The 19,935-nt window shown below is 30.1% G+C and overlaps 10 protein-coding genes across 10 annotated transcripts; 7 read left to right on the top strand and 3 right to left on the bottom strand.

Moving 5' to 3' along the window:
* Positions 1-328: 328 nt before the first annotated feature.
* On the top strand, positions 329-1,066 carry CAT5 (putative monooxygenase CAT5; the record flags this gene model as incomplete). Its single annotated transcript, XM_046077801.1, has 1 exon — positions 329-1,066. The coding sequence occupies one exon, from the start codon at positions 329-331 to the stop codon at positions 1,064-1,066; it is 738 nt and encodes a 245-aa protein (XP_045934188.1).
* Positions 1,067-1,409: 343 nt separating this feature from the next.
* FRQ1 (frequenin) lies at positions 1,410-1,982 on the bottom strand (the record flags this gene model as incomplete). The annotated part of the gene is made up of 1 exon (XM_046077800.1): positions 1,410-1,982. The coding sequence occupies one exon, from the start codon at positions 1,980-1,982 to the stop codon at positions 1,410-1,412; it is 573 nt and encodes a 190-aa protein (XP_045934187.1).
* A 1,045-nt stretch (positions 1,983-3,027) lies between these two features.
* UBP2 (ubiquitin-specific protease UBP2) lies at positions 3,028-6,870 on the top strand (the record flags this gene model as incomplete). Its single annotated transcript, XM_046077799.1, has 1 exon — positions 3,028-6,870. One exon carries the CDS (start codon positions 3,028-3,030, stop codon positions 6,868-6,870), a length of 3,843 nt encoding a protein of 1,280 aa, XP_045934186.1.
* A 689-nt stretch (positions 6,871-7,559) lies between these two features.
* VPS74 (Vps74p) lies at positions 7,560-8,609 on the top strand (the record flags this gene model as incomplete). Its single annotated transcript, XM_046081598.1, has 1 exon — positions 7,560-8,609. One exon carries the CDS (start codon positions 7,560-7,562, stop codon positions 8,607-8,609), a length of 1,050 nt encoding a protein of 349 aa, XP_045934185.1.
* Positions 8,610-9,198: 589 nt separating this feature from the next.
* On the bottom strand, positions 9,199-10,797 carry CTS2 (putative chitinase; the record flags this gene model as incomplete). Its single annotated transcript, XM_046077798.1, has 1 exon — positions 9,199-10,797. The coding sequence occupies one exon, from the start codon at positions 10,795-10,797 to the stop codon at positions 9,199-9,201; it is 1,599 nt and encodes a 532-aa protein (XP_045934184.1).
* A 1,035-nt stretch (positions 10,798-11,832) lies between these two features.
* On the top strand, positions 11,833-13,620 carry LEO1 (Paf1-complex subunit LEO1; the record flags this gene model as incomplete). The annotated part of the gene is made up of 1 exon (XM_046077797.1): positions 11,833-13,620. One exon carries the CDS (start codon positions 11,833-11,835, stop codon positions 13,618-13,620), a length of 1,788 nt encoding a protein of 595 aa, XP_045934183.1.
* Positions 13,621-14,077: 457 nt separating this feature from the next.
* On the top strand, positions 14,078-14,458 carry PFY1 (profilin; the record flags this gene model as incomplete). The annotated part of the gene is made up of 1 exon (XM_046077796.1): positions 14,078-14,458. The coding sequence occupies one exon, from the start codon at positions 14,078-14,080 to the stop codon at positions 14,456-14,458; it is 381 nt and encodes a 126-aa protein (XP_045934182.1).
* Positions 14,459-14,620: 162 nt separating this feature from the next.
* On the bottom strand, positions 14,621-14,935 carry SCDLUD_003220 (YciI family protein; the record flags this gene model as incomplete). Its single annotated transcript, XM_046076659.1, has 1 exon — positions 14,621-14,935. One exon carries the CDS (start codon positions 14,933-14,935, stop codon positions 14,621-14,623), a length of 315 nt encoding a protein of 104 aa, XP_045934181.1.
* A 570-nt stretch (positions 14,936-15,505) lies between these two features.
* On the top strand, positions 15,506-16,918 carry SCDLUD_003219 (uncharacterized protein; the record flags this gene model as incomplete). Its single annotated transcript, XM_046077795.1, has 1 exon — positions 15,506-16,918. The coding sequence occupies one exon, from the start codon at positions 15,506-15,508 to the stop codon at positions 16,916-16,918; it is 1,413 nt and encodes a 470-aa protein (XP_045934180.1).
* A 438-nt stretch (positions 16,919-17,356) lies between these two features.
* XRS2 (Xrs2p) lies at positions 17,357-19,894 on the top strand (the record flags this gene model as incomplete). Its single annotated transcript, XM_046077794.1, has 1 exon — positions 17,357-19,894. One exon carries the CDS (start codon positions 17,357-17,359, stop codon positions 19,892-19,894), a length of 2,538 nt encoding a protein of 845 aa, XP_045934179.1.
* Positions 19,895-19,935: the final 41 nt, after the last annotated feature.

Genomic DNA, 19,935 nt, shown 5'->3' with positions numbered 1-19,935 from the left:
TGTTTAATTTCGTATTTATTTTTTTTTTTCAAAAAAAAATGGGTCTACTTTTTTCAGCATTCAGAAATTGATGCAGGTAAAATAAGTTTCCCATTCTGCATTTTATTTTACTTTTTTTTTTTTTTTTTAGTACAAAATATATAAACAGGAAAACATACAGTTTCGTGATTTTATTTTTATTTTTATATTCATTTTTCTCTGCTTTTTGCTTTATTCGTTGTTATAATAGAGATTATTTCTCACATACAAATATATTTTAAGCTGCAAAATATTACAAACTGAAAAATTCAATTATTAAATACAAAATATTTTAGAATATACACAAATCATGATAAAAAATCAAGCGATACTATCACCACTAGTTTCAGCATTGAAAAAGCGTTCATTTTCTGTTCTTTCCCCATTAAAAACAACTACTGCTACGTTTAACGAATCGGCTGCTGAAACTAATGACAATCAAGTACCTATTTCGTCACAATACAAACCATTGAGTGGTGCACAAAGAGCTTATTTGGATAGAGTTATAAGAGTCGATCAGGCTGGTGAATTGGGTGCAGATTATATATATGCAGGCCAATATTGGGTGTTAGCCAACAAAACCCCCCATTTAAAACCCGTTATACAACACATGTGGGATCAGGAAATACATCATCATAACACCTTCAACAATTTACAAGTCAAACATAATGTTAGACCATCTTTATTTACTCCACTATGGAAAATTGGCGCCTTTGCTATGGGTGCTGGAACTGCCTTAATAAGTCCACAAGCAGCCATGGCTTGTACGGAGGCTGTTGAAACTGTGATTGGTGGTCACTATAATGATCAGTTAAGAGCCCTGAACACAGAATTTGAGGTGGAAAAGTTAGATGGATCTAAAGTTAGTGGTAAAAGTGTTGAAGTAAAAGAATTGATTGAAACTATTAGAGAATTCAGAGATGATGAATTAGAACATTTAGATACCGCTATTAAGTATGATTCCCACAAGGCTGTTCCCTATATGTTGTTAACTGAAGGCATCAAGACTATATGCCGAGTGGCTATTTGGACGGCAGAAAGGGTATGATATATACTTAACGTTAGATAAACGCTTATATGTTTGATGTGCCACATTTAGGCTAAACTTTTTTCTTTTATTTCTTTTCTTACACGCTAACAATATACAGTTTGGTAAATCTATTTCTTCTATTATTGTCTTACACCAAAACAAAAAAAAAAAAAAAACAACAAAAATAATAATAACAATATATATATATATATATATAACAAATAATATAGGAAGGGAGACAATTTAACACACTGATGGTTAACATTATGCTCTACACATCTACCAAAAAAAGTTAAAATGTAAAAATGAAACCAAATACAGAAAAAAAATTAAAATAAAATAAAATAAAAACTTATAATAGTCATACCAACCCATCGTATAAGTTCAATGCACTTAGTATAGAGGGATCAACTTTACTACCTTCTTTAAACTCATCCAATGTTATAAATCCGTCTTCATTTTTATCCATTATTTTAAATATTTTCCTAACCCTTAACTCAGGAGTAGCTTCATCTTCATTTAACTTGACCATACTTCCGATCATCTTATATATACTCGTCACAATAGTTAACATTTCATCGTATGTAATTTTCCCATCATGGTTTATGTCATATAGTTTAAAAGCCCAAGCTAGCTTTTCTTCAAGACTGCCCCTGGAAGTTATACTCAAGGCAGTAACAAATTCTCTAAAATCAATGCTATCATTCTTATCTTTGTCAAAAACATCGAATACATGGTTTGCAAATTCCTCTGGACTACCAAAAGGAAAAAATTGTTTATAGATTTTCACAAATTCTTCTCTGGTTAATAACCCTTGTGGACAGTCTCTTAAAAATCCCTTATGCCATTGTTTAATCTCTCTACGGTCAAAATATGTTTCACTTCTCAAAGATTCAATGTCATCGTTTGTTAGTTTGGAAGCAGCTTTACCCATATTTTTTTTTTTCTATTTGATTTTAGTAAAATTAAATTAAATTAAATCGATTTTGTTTTATTTGCCTCTTCCCTTCTTTATTTCTTTAATTCACGTTAACTTATAATATATATATATATATATATATATACGTTTAACCTATAAATTTATTTGGGACTGAATGAATACAAATGGTTGTGCTATTAGCTTAATAAGTTTAAGTAGAGGCAGCCTGTTATATAAGAGAACAAGTAAAAAAGATGTAAATTTTGGATAAAATGTGCGCTTTTAAAGAGATATTTTTTTTTTTCTTCCTTTTTCCATTTTCCTTTTTTTGATGTATTATTTTCAAGATCCCTTTTTTATTCAGCCTTGTTTTTCATTATTTGTTGTTTTCCGATGCCAAAGGACTTACTGAAAAGGACTTACTGAAAAGGTCCTACTGAAAAGGTCCGACAACAAACACTTTTACGCTAAATGTAACATGAAGTAATTTTTACACAGCCACCATTAAGAGATATAAATATATATATAATATTTGAGATAAACAAAAGTTTGATACTATTGACTATTAACTCATGCTGAGTCCCATTCATCTTTTCCTTTAATTAATAAAATGTTTTTATGTAAAAAAAAAAAATAAAAAAAAAAAAAAAAGAAGCTTATTGCGCGTGCGATATTTTTATTTTATTTTTCTTTTCTTTTTCATTTTACATGTAAAAAAGACATTTATTTATTGCAAAAATAATATACAACAGCAAAAAAAAAAAAAAAAAATTAAGGACAAACAAAAATATAAAAGGAGGCAAATTTTACTACTTGAACTGATTAGATCTAACAACAATAAGCTTCCTTTATTTTTATTTATTTATAAGTAACAGATAATTTCAACTTTGCAATTAAAATTTCTAATTATCTAAAATATTTCCACTACACTACTATTGTTTTTAAAATATAATATTTCACAACTCATACAATAAGGGACTTAAACGCCACAATCAATTTCCCCTCCCCCCCTCTCAACACACTTACACATATTGTAATAAAAAGTGTATTTAAAACACCAATGTCTATTCAACACAGTTCTCAGTTGAACACTTTTTCTTCCTCTGATTCCATTTCCTCTCCTTCTTTATCAACATCAAATATTGCTGATGACAATCTGGAAAAGCTGAACGCTAATATTTCCACTAATAAGGAGTTCTCTCAGGCGCAAGGCCCTACAGATAACATCAAAAACATTGAAAAAAATTCGAATGACGAAAATTTAAAAGATACAACATCTATTACTGAGATTAAACTGGATGATGGGAAAACAAATCTATACCCTAATTTATGCAAGACAAATTTTCCATTCAAAACATCAGATAGATTATTAGATGATATTTATTGTAGTTTATACTTTATAAATAACCAGGATACCGGTATTTTACAGAAACCACCAATTGCATATTCTCGAGAAAGAACCGATTTACAACTCAAGGAATACGAGCCGAACTTATTGCATTTAATGGACCAGGTGACCTTGAAAACCAAATATGAATATCCCTCTAAAAGTTGTCCAAACGACGCACTAATAACAGTTTTCATGGCCGTTTTATATGAAGACGAGGACTTGTTGGATTTAAATACTCCAGACGATATAGTTGACCTTGAGATTTACCATGTTAAAATTACCATTAAAAGCAAAAAACAAATGGAACTGAGGTATAATGTCGGAGTAGACACTTTTCACTTAGTAAGTTATGATGAGTTACATCCATTCGATAAACAGGATATCCACATGGAAAATAAAGAAAAGACAGCAGATTCTGCCATATATATATCACCATTGACAAATAAAATCATCATGATTGAAATTTTAAGACCCGAATTTAATGAGGATGTTTTATCTACATTTCAATTGGATAAAATTGAAAACAGGATAAAAAATTATTACCATCATGGAGAAGGGGAAAAATATACCAAAACAGAAGATACCACTGATCCAGATGGTGCCTCTAAGTCCTTTGATTTGCTGCCCGTTCCTACTCAAGTTCAGTGCCTAAGCACATTTTTCAAGATTATTAAGGGCCCATTGGTGGAAACCACTGTGACTAATGTATCCAATGTTACTAATGATGGTACCATTATTAATGAACGAAAGTGTATACCCTGTAACAACAAATCCGTTATAACTAAGATTGATCCTGAATTGTTGACTAAGTATTTGAATTTCACGATTGAAAGGGAAAATGAAGATGAATATTTTTTACCTCCCTTGTTAATCAACTATATGGATGATTTGGATACTAGGTTCTTAAGAGACAGCTTTACTAGGAAATGTCTTGAGATCATTGTTATAGGCAATTTATCACAGAAACAATTTTATTCCGCTTCTTCAAATACTCATTATTTCAAGATTTTTCAATTAAGTAGCTCTCAGGTGGTCTGGTATCATTTACTGCACCAACACATTTCCAACACATATTCATTTATCGAGCAATTGAAAAGTCAATTGCAGTATAACACTGATTATCATTTTATTGATTTGTCATGCTATTATTACTACGATATCAAATCTATTATAAAAAATTACCAGACATGTTGCAACTTAGACCCGGATAATATGGAGATATATTATGATGCATTGACCTATGTAGCCAATTGTAAACATAATCAACAATTGTTTGTATACTGTAGTTCATTAGATTTAGTGGGAAAAGAGGCCTTAGATGGCGCTTTGATTACATTTGGAATAGATCCCCAGGAGATTGTTAAACCACAAGAAATTACAGATGATGCTATATTACGTATTTATGAAAATATCAAGCAATCTATTTTCTATAAGGGTGATAATGAGCACCAAGTTTCGTTAATGGATTTAAAAAATGCCCTACATATTTTGGCCAAATTCAAGAAAAGTTCATTTTTGAAATTCATTGTAAACCATGAACCTTATAACAATATAATTGATGCGTATTACGCGCTAGATTTGGAACCCAATATGAAGGATGTTGATATTATTCAAACAGCATATCTGATTAAAGTGTCAGATGCACCAGGGTTGCAATTGGATTGTGATAGAGCGATATATTCATTAGCTTTTTATTTGAGAAGTTTGCCCCTTTTCAATTTTTTAATTGCTCAATGTCCCGATTTTAATCTTTTTTATAATACTGATGAAATAAGCTATGATGACGCATTAGAAAGAATTGGTGTCAACAGTGAGGATCCCGATAATGCGATACTGGACCATTTTTATCGGAAATGGAATGGAGATGAGAATTTGGTTTTGCCTGCCAATTTTATAAAATTAAGAAGAGATTTATTGAAAATTGCTATTCAAAGAAAATCCAAATTGCTTGAACATTTCATCGAAACCGGTAATATAGATGAAAGTTTATTACCCGCGGGGAATTGGCCAGCAGGACTAAACAATATCGGTAACACCTGCTATTTAAATTCGTTATTACAGTATTATTTTAGCATATCCCCATTGAGAAACTATACTGTTAACTACCAAAAAACGACAGAAGATTTGTTATCCAATGTTACCATTTCCAAAAGAAGAATTGGTGGCAGAGAAGTCAGTAGACAAGAAATGGAAAGATCTGTACAATTTACGTATCAGTTGCGTAATTTGTTTGATGATATGATTCACACACCGTACAAGTGTTGTACACCCAAAAAGGAATTGGCATATCTAGCATTTGCCCCAAGCAATGTCTCTGTCGAATTTGAAGATGAAGAAGATTGTACCACGCTTGTTGCAAAAATTAGTCCAGATCAATTGGAAAATGCTTTAGAGATGGGCAGACAACAGGATGTTACTGAGTGTATCGGAAATGTTCTTTTTCAATTAGAAACAGCCAGTGAACCTTTAAAATTGGAACAAGACGATGAGCAATATGATTTAATCAAGCAACTATTTTATGGTAAAAGTAAACAAACATTGGTACCAGTTTCTACAGAACTTGGTTCTGAAGAGAATACTAATAATATGGATAATAAACCCGTTAGTGAGAAGTTTGAAAGGTTTTTATCTCTCTTGGTAGATGTAAGTGACAAACCAAGAGATATATATGACGCTTTGGATTCATATTTCCAAGATGACGAACTTTTAACTATGGATGAATATGGTCAAGTTAAAAGGGTTGTAGTAATTACAGAATTGCCAGATATTTTACAAATCCAAATTCAAAGAGTGTATTATGACAGAGAACGCTTTATGCCTTATAAGAACATTACTGCTGTTCCGTTCAAAGACAAGATCTATATGGACAGATATATGGAGCATAAGCAAGATGGCGAGGGTGATAAAGACACGTTTAACAATTTGAAATTGCAATATGGCCAATTGAAACAAAAATTGAAAAGATTGCAAGAAACTAAGTTAAAGTTGTGTGACACAAATGAAGTAGGGCTAACCGTTAAAGATGCGTTGCTAGAAACCAGTAAATTTTTAAAAAGTGATTTATTAGTGGAGGAGCTAGAGATGAACGAGGATAACTTGGAGCACACAATAACTACATTAAATGAAATGGCTAAAACTATGGATTTGCAAAGTAAGAATATAGTTAATGAAATTGAGGCATTGGAAATGACATTGGATACTTTTTTTGATGATTCTAATATTAACGGGATGGACAATTTCCGGAAACATGGGTATTCGTTATTTGCTGTGTTTATTCATAGAGGAGAGGCTAGTTATGGTCATTATTGGGTATATATTAAAGAAAAAAAGAGTTCTGATACTAGGGCCATATGGAGAAAATATAACGATGAAAATGTTACTGAAGTTGATGAATCTGAGGTCTTTAATTTTACTCAGGGCAACACTGCTACACCTTATTTTCTGGTATATGTCAAAGAAGATCTTGAATTAGAAATAGAACCGTTGAAAAGGATTATAAATTTACAAGAGTGATTTTGTGTATTTTTTTTTTCCTTTCCTTTTTTTTTTCCTTTCCTTTTTCTTTTCCTTTTTCGACGATGTATATAAGTTGTACTATATATATATATGATGAATATAATGAATATAATGGTATATGTTTTAGAAAAGGTGGAATGTGTAATTGAATGATAGACTGCCAGTTAATCACATGCATTTAACAGTTATTCTATAAGCACGTGATTTTTGGATTACTTTTCGGAAAACAGAAAAAGTTACGGATTTCATTTTTAATTGTGTTATTTTTTTTTTTAATTTTATTTTTTTTCTTATTTTTTTCATTTTTTTTTCCTCCTAATTTTTTTTTTTCTGCGTAGTTTTTTTTTAATTTTTTTTTGCTTAGTTTTTTTATTTTTTTTGCTTAGTTTTTTTTCTTTTTCTTTGCTTAGTTTTGTTTTTTGTTTTTTTTTTTTGGTGGTGTTGCAAAATAAAGCTTTGGATTGTTTTCAGTTATTTTTTAATGCGTGTAGGCTTGTTTTTTTTTCGATCGAACATCATAACCTCTTTATATATTTATAAATAACAGAAAGGAAAAGGTGAAGGGGGAGCAATAAAAATAGTAAAGAGGGAAACAAAAAAAAAGAAAAAAGAAAAGGAAAAATAAATAAAGGAAAGTTTTCATTTTGAAAATACGCCATATAATAATACCTTGCTAGAGAGAAATAATGTCGGGCTTGCAACGTCGTAGAGTTAATAAAATAACATCAGCAGAAGCCGATGCAGAAATTGAATCAGCTGATAATACCACTAACAACATAAATAATGTTATAGATAATTCTGATAATACCAATATTAATAACACCAGCAGCAGTGGAACCAAGATTGCATATGATCCGGAGGAATTAAAATTGAACAATGATGTCACCATACCTAAGCTAACCTTGATGGAAGAAGTTTTGTTATTGGGACTAAAAGATAGAGAAGGATACTTATCATTTTGGAACGATAATATTTCGTATGCTTTACGTGGTTGTATTTTAATTGAGTTGGCTTTGAGAGGTAAGATCAGAATACTAGATGACCCGGCTAGAAGAAGATTTGATTTAAGTGAAAGATTAATAGAAGTTGTTGATGCATCTAAAACCGGAGAAGTTTTACTAGATGAATCTTTAAATTTAATGAAGAATGATGAACCTTTAAGTATATCCAACTGGATTGATTTGTTAAGTGGGGAAACTTGGAACTTATTAAAGATTAATTATCAATTGAAGCAAGTAAGAGAAAGGTTAGCCAAAGGACTAGTTGATAAAGGTGTTTTAAGGACTGAAATGAAAAATTTTTTTTTATTCGATATGGCTACACATCCAGTTACCGACAATAGTTGCAAAGAAGCTATTAAACGTAGAGTTTTAAGTTTATTAGTGTCTAGAAACTTAACACTAACTTATAATGACTATTTTACCGACAAAGTAACTTTTAAATTATTGAGAACTATTGCATTAATATGTGGGGCTTACGGGGCCAATGTTTTAGAAAATGTTTTGACTACTTTAGATTATGAAAAAAGAGATTTAGGTTTCCAGCGTGCCACTGAACTTTTGGAACAGTTCTCCCAATGGCCATTTGATTTAAACAAACCTACTACAACTGGTGTATCTGTAAATTTAAATAAAGAGATTCAAGCAGAAATGCTGGAGAACCCAGGTAAAGATTTGTACTTAGAGTTAGTTGCTGGTGTTTTTGAGGTATTTTCCCGTATGGATTCTTTGATATGATTTTTTTTTTTTTTTTTTTTTTTTTTTTGTTTTGTTTTTTTGCTTGATACTATTTTTACTTTACGTCATTTTAACATATACATATTTATATGGCAATAAATTATTTCTAATAAAGGTTTATAATGGTCAAGAAATTTAAGATATATATATATATATATATATATTCTTTTATTTTTATATTTTTTTTTTTTTGTAATGTTAGGTTATACCGGTTTTTAGTGGCTGTAAGATTTAAATATAGTGATATAAGACTACAAATAACTACAACTAAAACAGCCTCCTAAATGTTAGGAAAAAAAAAAAAAAAAGATTACGAATAGCTACAAATGCCAATGTTCTGACTACATATCAAAATTAAAACCTTTATTACTTGTATCACCCGTGAATAACATATAATTTTTTAAAACCTACATTGTCCCACACGTATAACCAAATGAAGTTTATTGATGAGAAATATATGCTATGAATACCATTAAAAACCAATAATTGATATTTTTGTTAAGAGTAATGTAAACAAGGACCGAGACATTAAAAGCAATAAACTTATGATGGCATATAGAAAATAGATTTGTAAACATATATATATATATCAACTATTATTTTTTCTATACAATTGCGATTGCATCATTTTGGATAAAAATCCCTCCTCGCCATATTCTTTCAAATAATACTCAATTACTTGTGAATTATTCCATAAACTTTTTTGTTTTTTACTGTCCCATGAAGCATTTGGAATACTATCATGGAAAGCTTTAATTAATGGTTTTGCACTATTTTCACCGCACGATTCCCACCAAAAGCCACCCCCTAGTTTCATTTTCTGGACGTATTCTGCTTTAACAACCATACTTTGTTGATTATCATAACCAACAAATGTTTTATTGTTGGGGTCAAAACTATATGCAGACACAGCTTCAGAATCAAAGTGTTCATTGTTCATACTGCTAGCACTAACTTTTGCATTATTACCATTTCTTAGTGGCAATTGGTTATACAACCACATACCGGGCTCTCCATCAGATAACCCACCCACACCACTATACGAAACGGAGCCGTTGGTTATTTTTTCGATCGAATTAGAATTAACATGGGTAAAGCCTCTCCCGTACATAGGCATGCCTAAAATAATTTTTTTGGAGTTGATATTGGTATTATTCAATAAATATTTAACACCTAAATCAACACTTAACTCCGATTCATCATTACGGAAATGTGTTCTCTTATATTTTTTATTATATTTTTGGTTATCTTTATTATATAAATTAGAGTGGAATCCTGCAGTGGTTGACCATTCGCCTTTAAAGTCATAAGCCATTAGGTTCCAATAATCAACGTACCTATCCATTTGGTTTAATTTCATAATTGACAAAGTTTCTTCTGCACATGGAATGGCAACAGTTAGTAAAAAATGTGCGTCACTGTCGATAATGTTCTGTGGTTTTGTTCCATAAATATTTTTTTCTAACATATTTAATTTTTCTCCAATGATTCTCACCATATTTAAAAATTTTACAGGCTCAACACCATCATTAACAGGAAATTCCCAATCGATATCGATACCATCAAACCCATATTTAAACATGGTGTCAACAGCGCTATTTATAAAGTTATTGAATTTAGTGTTATCATGTGCAATAAGATGGAAACTATCCTTGTTGGACCAGCCACCAATACTCATTACTGTTTTAAAATTACCGTGAGTTGACAAACCACTATATTGTGATAAAAAAGCAGATGTTTTCAAATAATAAAATTCGCTTATCAAACCCTTACCCAAAATTTTATCAGCATTCTTATAAGAAAGTAATTTATCAGACTTTTTCCTTTGATTTGTAGGTAAATCGATGTACATTTTTTTGAAAACATTCATTTCAAAATCGGCCCAATCATCACTAGACAGAATTTTCCCAGTTTTAGGATTAATGATAAAAAAAGAGTAGTAAACATTAGTAATTCTTGTGAAATCTATTTGTTGTGGGAAATGATTTCTTGGTGGATATGGTGACCAATTGGTGTAATAAACGCCACAAATGTAGTCATTTGTAGTATTTTTATCGGTCGGAATGGTTAATTCTTGTTGTGGTTTAAAATTTATATTATCTTTTCCATATTGTCCATTTTCAGGAATAGTCTTGCTTAACAAGGCATTTTTAATGGAATGTTTAATCGCATCCGGTAAAAAAAACATGAAGATCGCTAGCAAAATAAGTAGAGTTAAAATCAATAAATAGTATGCCGTTTCAATGGTTTTTTCCTTAAAGTTGTGTGGTTTACTTTTTGAAAATTTCCAAAAAACTTGACTAAACATTTTTTTTTTTTTTTTTTTTTTTTTTTTTTTAAAGACAAATAGTAATGTTATTATAAAAAACAAAATGACAAAGTAATAGATTTAAACTAAAATATAAAGAAAATATTAACACAATTTTATTATTATTATTATTTTTTGTGGTTGTAAAACAAATATTTATTTGTAGTGATATTGGAAAACACAAAAAATGATTTGTAATATTAGTTTTTATTTAGTAGTACAGCAATTTTCACGTAAGAATGGTATTTTATATTTTTACTTTTTATCATTTTGAGGAAATATTTTATCTTAAAGAGGAGGAAGAGGTTTAGTTTTTAAATAAAGAAGGAAAAAAAAAAAAAATAAAATAAAATAATGCTTCAAATTAACTAACTTTTTAATTAATTATTTATTTTGTTTTGTTTTGTTTTGTTTGTTTTGTTTGTTTTGCTTTTTTTAGCTATTTTTATGTTGTGTCAGTGACACATTGGCTATAATCAGAGATATTGCATAAATTTTTCTTTAAAAAAAAAAGAAAAAGATCACGAATAATTTATTAATTTATTTCTTGAATTATAAATAGAAATATACATCCTAATCGTAAAAAATATGTCCCAAAAAATATTCTGGACAGCCTCGGCATTGATACCTAATGATACGTATTTTACCCAAGCCGAAAACCAAAAAAAAAAAAAAAAAAAAAAAAGCTTTTTGCGCGGAGAATTTTTTTTTTTTTTTTTTTTTTTTTTTTTTTTTGGTTTTCAACAAATTATAAATAAATAACAAGTACAATCATAGCTCTATAGTACCCTTAAGTAATAGTTTTCAGAGTTCATTGCTTATATATCCACATATATATTTGTTTAAGTACAATTGACTTGAACGAAAAATTAAACTACCATAGAAGGGAAATATATATATATATATACATATATAATGTCAGAACCAGACAAGCAAGACCAAGCTTCTCCAACCGTCACCACTACTACCGTAGTCTCTAGCCCTAATGCTCAACAAGAAGAGGAACAAACTTCTGAAAAAAAAATGGATTTAGGAATTGGTCTTGGAAATAAAGAACATCCTGAGGTTGATAAAAAACACGAAAATAAAGATGCGACAAGGAATGATGGAGAGGATAACCAAGACAAAGAAAAAGTGATAACAGATGAACAAGGTCAAACAATCAACAAAGAGGAAGACAAACAAAAAGAAGAAGAGAAAGAAGAAGAAGAGAAAGAAGAAGAAGAGAAAGAAGAAGAAAAACAAAAAGAAAAACAAAAAGAAGAACAAGAAGAAGAACAAGAACAAGAACAAGAACAAGAACAAGAACAAGAACAAGAACAAGAAGAAGAACAAGAAGAAGAACAACAAGAAGAACAAGAAGAAGAACAAGAAGAAGAAAAAGAGGAAAAAGAAGATGAAGACGAAGCTCAACAAAATAATGAAGAAATACAAGAAGAAATTGACGACCTATTCGGTAGCGATGAAGAAGAAGAAGAAGAAGATGCAATTGTAACTGGCAAATCCAAAAGACTGTCTTCAAATACAGAGGCTATTGATGATAATGGTGATGAGGAACAGGAAATGTACAATAGGAAATTTTTAGGTCAAGAAGATGAAGAGGATTCTGACGGAGAGACTGGTATCGAAGTAGATGAAATCAAGGAAGCAGATGTTGAAATATCCAAGCACATTGTTCCCTACAAGACTTTTAACGTGGATAATACTAATATAATATATCATGTCAAAGTACCACATTTTTTGACCATAGATCCGATTTCGTTTGACCCACAAGAATATGAGGAAAAGGTCAACGAAAGGTTTCAAAACCACAACCTAGATAAAGCTGATGTTTTAGATGCGGGATTAATTGATGAAAATACCATTAGATGGCGATATTCGAGAGACAGTGAGACAAACAAAGTTTTAAAAGAAAGTAATGCAAGCATTGTGCAATGGAACGATGGAACATATTCTTTAAAATTAGGAAATGAATATACTGATATTTTGATAAATGACACAGACAACACTTTTTTGGTTACTGCTTACGAGGAACAAGAATTAATGCAATGTGTTGAAGGGGGGGAAATTACTAAGAATATGATGTTTATTCCAACCAGTATGAATTCCAAGCTACATAAAAGATTGACTAAAGCTGTAACCAAAAGAAAAATTAATGACATTGATAACAGTGGACCAAGAGCATTTATTGTTCGTAAGGACCCTGAACTTGAGCAAAGAGAATTGGAAAAGAAACAGGAACAGATTATCAGAGAAAGAAGGAGAAAACAATTTAAAGAAATGGAGCAGAAGGAAAATTCAAATAATCCACCTGGGAGTGTTAAGTTTAGAAATGGAAGTAGTAGCAAGCATACAGGAGGAAACGCCGTCCGTGGGGGTAGACAGGATGAATATGATGATGACACTGGATTTATTGATGATGCTGGTAGTGACATGGAAGAAGAAGAAGAAGAAGATAATGATGAGAGTGGAGACGAAGAAGAAGAAGAAGAGGAAGAAGAGTATGATGATGATGATGATAGTGAAGATGATTTGGCAAACGAGAGATTAAAACAGGCTAAAAGAGGTGTGAAGGCTAGCGTTGAAGAATTAGGTGAAGATGAAGAAGGAGAGGAGAAAGTAATAGAGGAAGACGAAGAATCGGATGGTACCAGAGTTATTAATAAAAGAAGGAAAATAACAATTGAAGATGACGAAGAATGATATAAAACATTGAAATAACAAACATCTGTACCTTTTGAGCAGAGAAAATATTGATTTGTAATGGCACAGAATAACAATAATAGTAATAAAACACCGCAGAAACAAAACAAAACAAAACAAAACAAAAAAGAAAGAAAGAAAAGGAAAGAATATTCTATTGATGATTTTAACACTCCTTTTTTTTATTTTTGTTTTTGTTATTTTATTCCTTTTGCAGATTCAACAAAGCTTCTTCTTTTTTTCTTGTTTTATTTCAAATCTTTTTTTTTTTTAACTAATTAATTTTTTATCATATTGCAAGCTATGCCATGTAATTCATATCATATCACCTTTATTTGTTTAATTCTTTTTTCTTTTATATACCTGTCTTTTTTCTATTAAGGGGGAAAAAAAAATATATTATTAAAATAAAACAAAAATAATTAATTAAAAATAAAAAAAAAAAAATATAAACACAATGTCCTGGCAAGCTTATACTGACAACTTAGTTGCTACTGGTAACTTGGATAAAGCAGCTATTTACTCTAGAGCAGGTGATTCTGTTTGGGCTTCTTCCAATGGATTGGCTTTACAACCAAATGAAATTAAAGATATTGTAACTGGTTTTGATAATCCATCTGGTTTACAAAGTAATGGTTTGCATGTAAATGGTCAGAAGTATATGTTGATCAGAGCTGATGACAGGAGTATTTATGGTAGACATGACGCTGAAGGTGTTATTTGTGTTAGAACAAAACAAACTATCTTAGTTGCCCACTACCCAAGTGGTGTTCAAGCTGGTACTGCTACTACTGTTGTTGAACAATTAGCTGACTATTTGATCAACGCTCAATATTAAGAAGGCATATATACGAAGAAAAATCACAAAATATATAAAGTAGATCAATTTCCTTTTAATTATATATAGGCACATATGTATATATATATAATTATTTATTTAAAATGTTAAAAAGAGATACCTACCTGACTAATATATATGTATCAAAATAAAAGATTACCATTATTTCTTTTCTTTTCTAACAGCACAACCAAATGGATAAATTAAAACATTTTCAACATCCCAAACACCGTTTTTAGCAAAAACGTCATTTCTAATAATGTCCAATGCTTCTTCTTTGGTATCAGCAACTAAATTTAGCATGGATCCGGCAAAATTGGTTGGTTTGCCATCGATAACGTCTTTATAGATAGCACCAGCGCTAACAATTTTGCCATTTTCCACATTTGGTGGAATATCTTTTAAATGTTGTGGTCTATAAGGTGTTCTGTCAGAACCTGGTTTGTCATAGATAATAGCAATCCATTCAATAGCCATATTGCAGTAGTAATTATAAGAAAGGTGAGAAAGTAGAAGTTACTTGTTTGGGTTTTATTTTTATTTTTTTTTTTTTTTAATTTTTTAATTTAAGTCAAGTTTAAAGTTAATAATATTTTACAGGAATTTAATACTTTTTTATTTATTTATTTATTTATTTTAAACAACTCCGGACTGACCTTGGACTAACACCGGACTAGCCTCGGATACTATGGATACTACGGATATCGACGTGAACAATATTTTTTTTTTTTTTTCCACACAAAAAATAAAAAAAAATAAAAGTTAATTTTAATTGGTTTATAAAAAAAATGTTTTTAAGGAGAAAAATTGCCTGCCAAACAAAAAAAAAAAAAAACAAAAAAATAAATAAATAAATAATAATAATTAATTGTTCAAAAGTACATATTTATTCTTATCCAAACTGATTAACCTGCAATTGTCCTCTATTCAATATAAATACTTTATAATAAAGACAAAAAATATTACACACTACCACTATTAATAATATTAATAATATCAATAATAACAAAATATCACCTTTATAGTCATATATCCTACCATTTTTAAATGTCAGAGCAACTAGCAAAACAAATACAGCTATCTAACATAGATCATAATTCCAATATCTTATTGTACGTAACCGATATTAAGATTAATGAGTTAGGTATCGACAAAAGTAACAGTAAGATTAAGTCATTAACAAATATAAACCCATATTTCGGTTTGAGTGAAAGTTTTTACAGACAATTATTGGACTCGGTGTTATCCAACCCTTTACAAAATGTTTCTAATTTAGTTGATACTTTAGCTAGCATTAAACAAAAATTACTCTATACGGGACTATTTTCCAGTATTACCATTGATTTGGACTTGTCAGAAAAAACCAAGAATGTTCCAAACAATAGTTTTGGTTCCTCGATCAAACCATTGCCTTTAACTGCTATGATTTCATTAACTCCATTCCCTCATAACAAATTTCAATCAACCAGTTCCACCTCTAGTTCTGATAATTCTTTATTAACTCAATACAACATATTTAATTCTTTAGGTCAAGCTGAAAATATTGGTTTCAATGCTGGTGTTAATCTGAACAATGATTACAAACTTGATGAAAAACAAGCGGGATTATCTATTATATATCCATTGCCTTCCAATCCATCTTTTAAAAGCGTTTTAGCTTCAAATTTTACTGATATTAAAAAAAATAAAAATTTTCAACCAGCAACACACAACCAATTTAGTACTTCGATTGGTGTCCAAAAAAATTGGGCCAACAATGTATGTCCAGTTTTGTATAACGGCTTAAGTTTTGTTAGAAGAGATGATAAAAGTTCCAATGCTTTTTTGAAAACTGCCTTTGTATCATCTTTGATCCTTGATAATAGGAAATTCTTTAATTCCTTCCCAACCAATGGTTTTAAATTGGAAATTAACAACGAATTAACTTTGAGTCAATCAGATAAGAATACTTTTAAAAAATTGAACAATTTTAATAAATTGAATTTTCAAGCTGAAATTCACTCTCCAATTATCACTTCACAAAACCGAATTACTGCGTCTTTACTAGGACAATTTGATCTAATTCACGTCTTACATGATCCAAACAGCGATGGTACCGATATTCCTTCAATCGATTGTATTCATAATATGGATATGCTATACTTGAACGGATTAAAAGGCTTCAAACCAAATTTACAGAGCAAATATGGCTTGTATTCCTTAAAAGGGTTGCTCTCTTATAAATTTCCATACACCAAAATAACCTCTCCTTTAAGATTTCAAGTATTTGGTCATGTAGGTAATGTTTTCAATAACTGGCATGATGCAACCCAACTGCCTGCTTTTTCAGCCGGTTTTAGTTTAATTTATCAATCATCTATTGCTGCTTTAGACTTATCTTATTCCATTCCATTATCTAATAGGCCCCAAGATATCGCCGAACCTGGGTTTTCTTTTGGATGTGCATTATCATTCTTCTAAATATTATAACATTTAGACTTTTTTTGTTTTTTTTTGTTTTTTTTTTGGATAATGTGAATACTATCACACAAAATAAATATTTGGAAATAATTTTTTGTCTATAAGTTTTTTTAATAACCATATTCTATTTTTATTCTTTCATTTTATCCAGTAGTCAATTACATATTTCTCGATTTATGTTTTTTTAGTTCAAAAAGAAAAAAGAAAAAAGAAAAAAGAAAAAAAAAACGAGGGAAAAAAAAATATTATTTTTCTTAGTATTGCTATTATTCTAGCTTGAAAGCGGTTAAAAACAAATCTTCAGATCTATTTGTATAATAATGGTGATACTAATACTAAAAAATATCATCTATACATTCGTTTGAAGCAAAAGTACTTTCCACTCATTAAGCATCATACTACTTAACACCACTTTTTTAATATCATAACCATAAAGGAATGTGGATTTATGAGTACATTCATACTCGTAAAGATGAATCATGTCTGTCTTCAGGCACAAACCCATCTAACTTAGTTGGTACCCGAATATTAGAATTATACAAAGAACACAGTATTGGGAGGTCAAGTAAGTGTACTTTCTGTTTCAAAGATGACAAATCCCTATCTAGACAACACTTAAGTTTTAAAATGATTGAAAAAAATGATATGCACAATATGACCAATAATTGTAAAGATGATGCATTAATTAAACAAGAATATGCTTTGGTGGTACATAACATGGGGAAAAAAACAAGACTTATAACTGGTCATGATACTGGGGTTAATATGACCACGAATACAGATAGTTCTGATATCCATAGGGACGGTAACAAACTGTTTAAAGATATTGACAGTAAAGATATTATTACAATAGATCCGCCAAACTCGACAACAAAATATGGGTTTGAATTGGGTAATGATACTTTTATCGAGTTTACATTTTCTCCAACTGTTTGGCTTATAACAAATACTGACACTTCTAGGAAGATTCATCAATATATTGAGGCTTTGAATAATGTTGGCGTATTTGCGGTTTCAGATATTCCAATCAAATTTAAACCTGATTTAATGATTATAACCAAAACACCAAGTGACTACGATCCTGATATTAAAAATAATACTAATATACATTCTTATTATTTGAACTACCTATACGCATTAACCAACAGAATAAATATTGTGGATGAAACATTTGTAAAAAAGTTTTTGGATATAACCCAGTTCAATCCACTACAATTAAGCTCTTTAATAAACCAATGCAAAATACTTACATATGATTCAAAATTGGATGCTGCAATTGACAAGTTACAAACAATGACTTTTAACTTTGGCAACAATGCTTTAAAAAGATATGTAGAAAAATATATACCTGCAATGAAGCAAGATACAACGAGTATTAATTATTCTGGTAAACTTGTTAATATAAGTACACTTCAAGATATTAAGGAAATAGTTGAATGTATATTAATAAATGATTTTAGCGCAATTATTACGATGCAAGATCAAGACACTACAATTAATCGTACTGACAACGACAACAAAAGGAAGAGAAGAAGACCAATTGAAAAGTTAGAGAATATGATGTTAAGAGAAAATTACAAGGAGGAAAAAGAAGTGGAACCTGTGGTAGCAATGAATGAGACAATTCATATCAATGGAACTAATAATACTAATACGCGTGGAAATAGTAGCGTTGAAAACAAAAGAAAGAAAAAAAAAGTTTTGCAAGGCATTGATGATATGGTAATATTTAATGGAAACCTGGATTCCAGTGATAATAATGGCGTGACTGATCGCAATCGAAATGGTGTATCCAGCATTAAGAATAATGATAAAAACAACATGATAAATGTTAAAAATAACAGAATTACCAAGCGCATTACCAGTACTAATAAATCCAAAGTTATTCCATTGAAAAGACACAACTCTTTTTCGATTTCAGAACAACAGGAACAAAAGGAACAAAAACCAATAAATAATTATGATATTACTCAATCTAAGAATGTAATACCTCCTAATGACTTGAATTCACGGAAAAAGGAGTATATATTAAATAACAACAATACCGACAAAGGTAAAAGAAGTAATGAACTATCAGCGAAAAGAATGAAGAGTGTAATCGATGAAGTTAAAAGTAAAGAAATCGATAAAATAACCCGATCGACAACATATGCGACAGTAGATGAAGCTGAGTTGACAGAAGAAGCTATCACTAACTTTGCAGCAATGGCAATCGTGGTTGCACCTGCTAAAAATATAATGAGGAAAACCAATAATTCACCAGCATTCAAAAAACAGAACCATGCTTCACCACAAAAAAGAAAGAACTTTAAAAAGTTTGTCAAAGTGTGGCCAAAAAAAAGTGACGATGAACCGCCATCCAACCAAGCTGCATCAATTGTTAAAAATAAGGCATATTTAATCACCAGAAATTTTATACCGCTAAAAAATTACGATAGGAACTCAAGAACACACATACCAGATTCTGATGACGAATTTTTAGAAAATGGGAACGCCAGTAGCAATTTTAGTGGTAATATAGTTATTGAGAAAGAAAATTTTATTGAATCTGCAAATTACAACAATCATATTAATCATGATGATGATAATAACAACAACAACAAAGAAAACGGTCTCTTTGTTACAGAACCACAAGAGTCTAGTCAAGATTTAGAATATTTTAACTCACAAGATGAAAATAAGTTTTCCTTTACCCTACAAAGAAACATTACTACCGTTAGAAATCCTGATGTTTTGTCACGCACACCAACACCTACGGTGTTACCAGCGTATACACATTGTTACAGGAATAGAACAAGTAATGAACTAATATTGGAATCAGAGAATAAAAACTGTGTCGATGGTAGCATTAATGGGGAGAATGGGATAAAAGATCATAAAGTAAGAAGAATCGCTAAAAAAAGAGAATATCACAAATACGAGGATGATGACGATGACGACGACGAACCGAGTTTTAAATTCAAATCTAAGTCATAAATGTATATTATTTTATAGTATATACATATATATATATATGT

Source organism: Saccharomycodes ludwigii, chromosome IV, assembly GCF_020623625.1.
Source record: "Saccharomycodes ludwigii strain NBRC 1722 chromosome IV, whole genome shotgun sequence".
Classification (NCBI taxonomy): domain Eukaryota; kingdom Fungi; phylum Ascomycota; class Saccharomycetes; order Saccharomycodales; family Saccharomycodaceae; genus Saccharomycodes; species Saccharomycodes ludwigii.
This window is presented reverse-complemented; position numbering and strand designations above follow the sequence as displayed.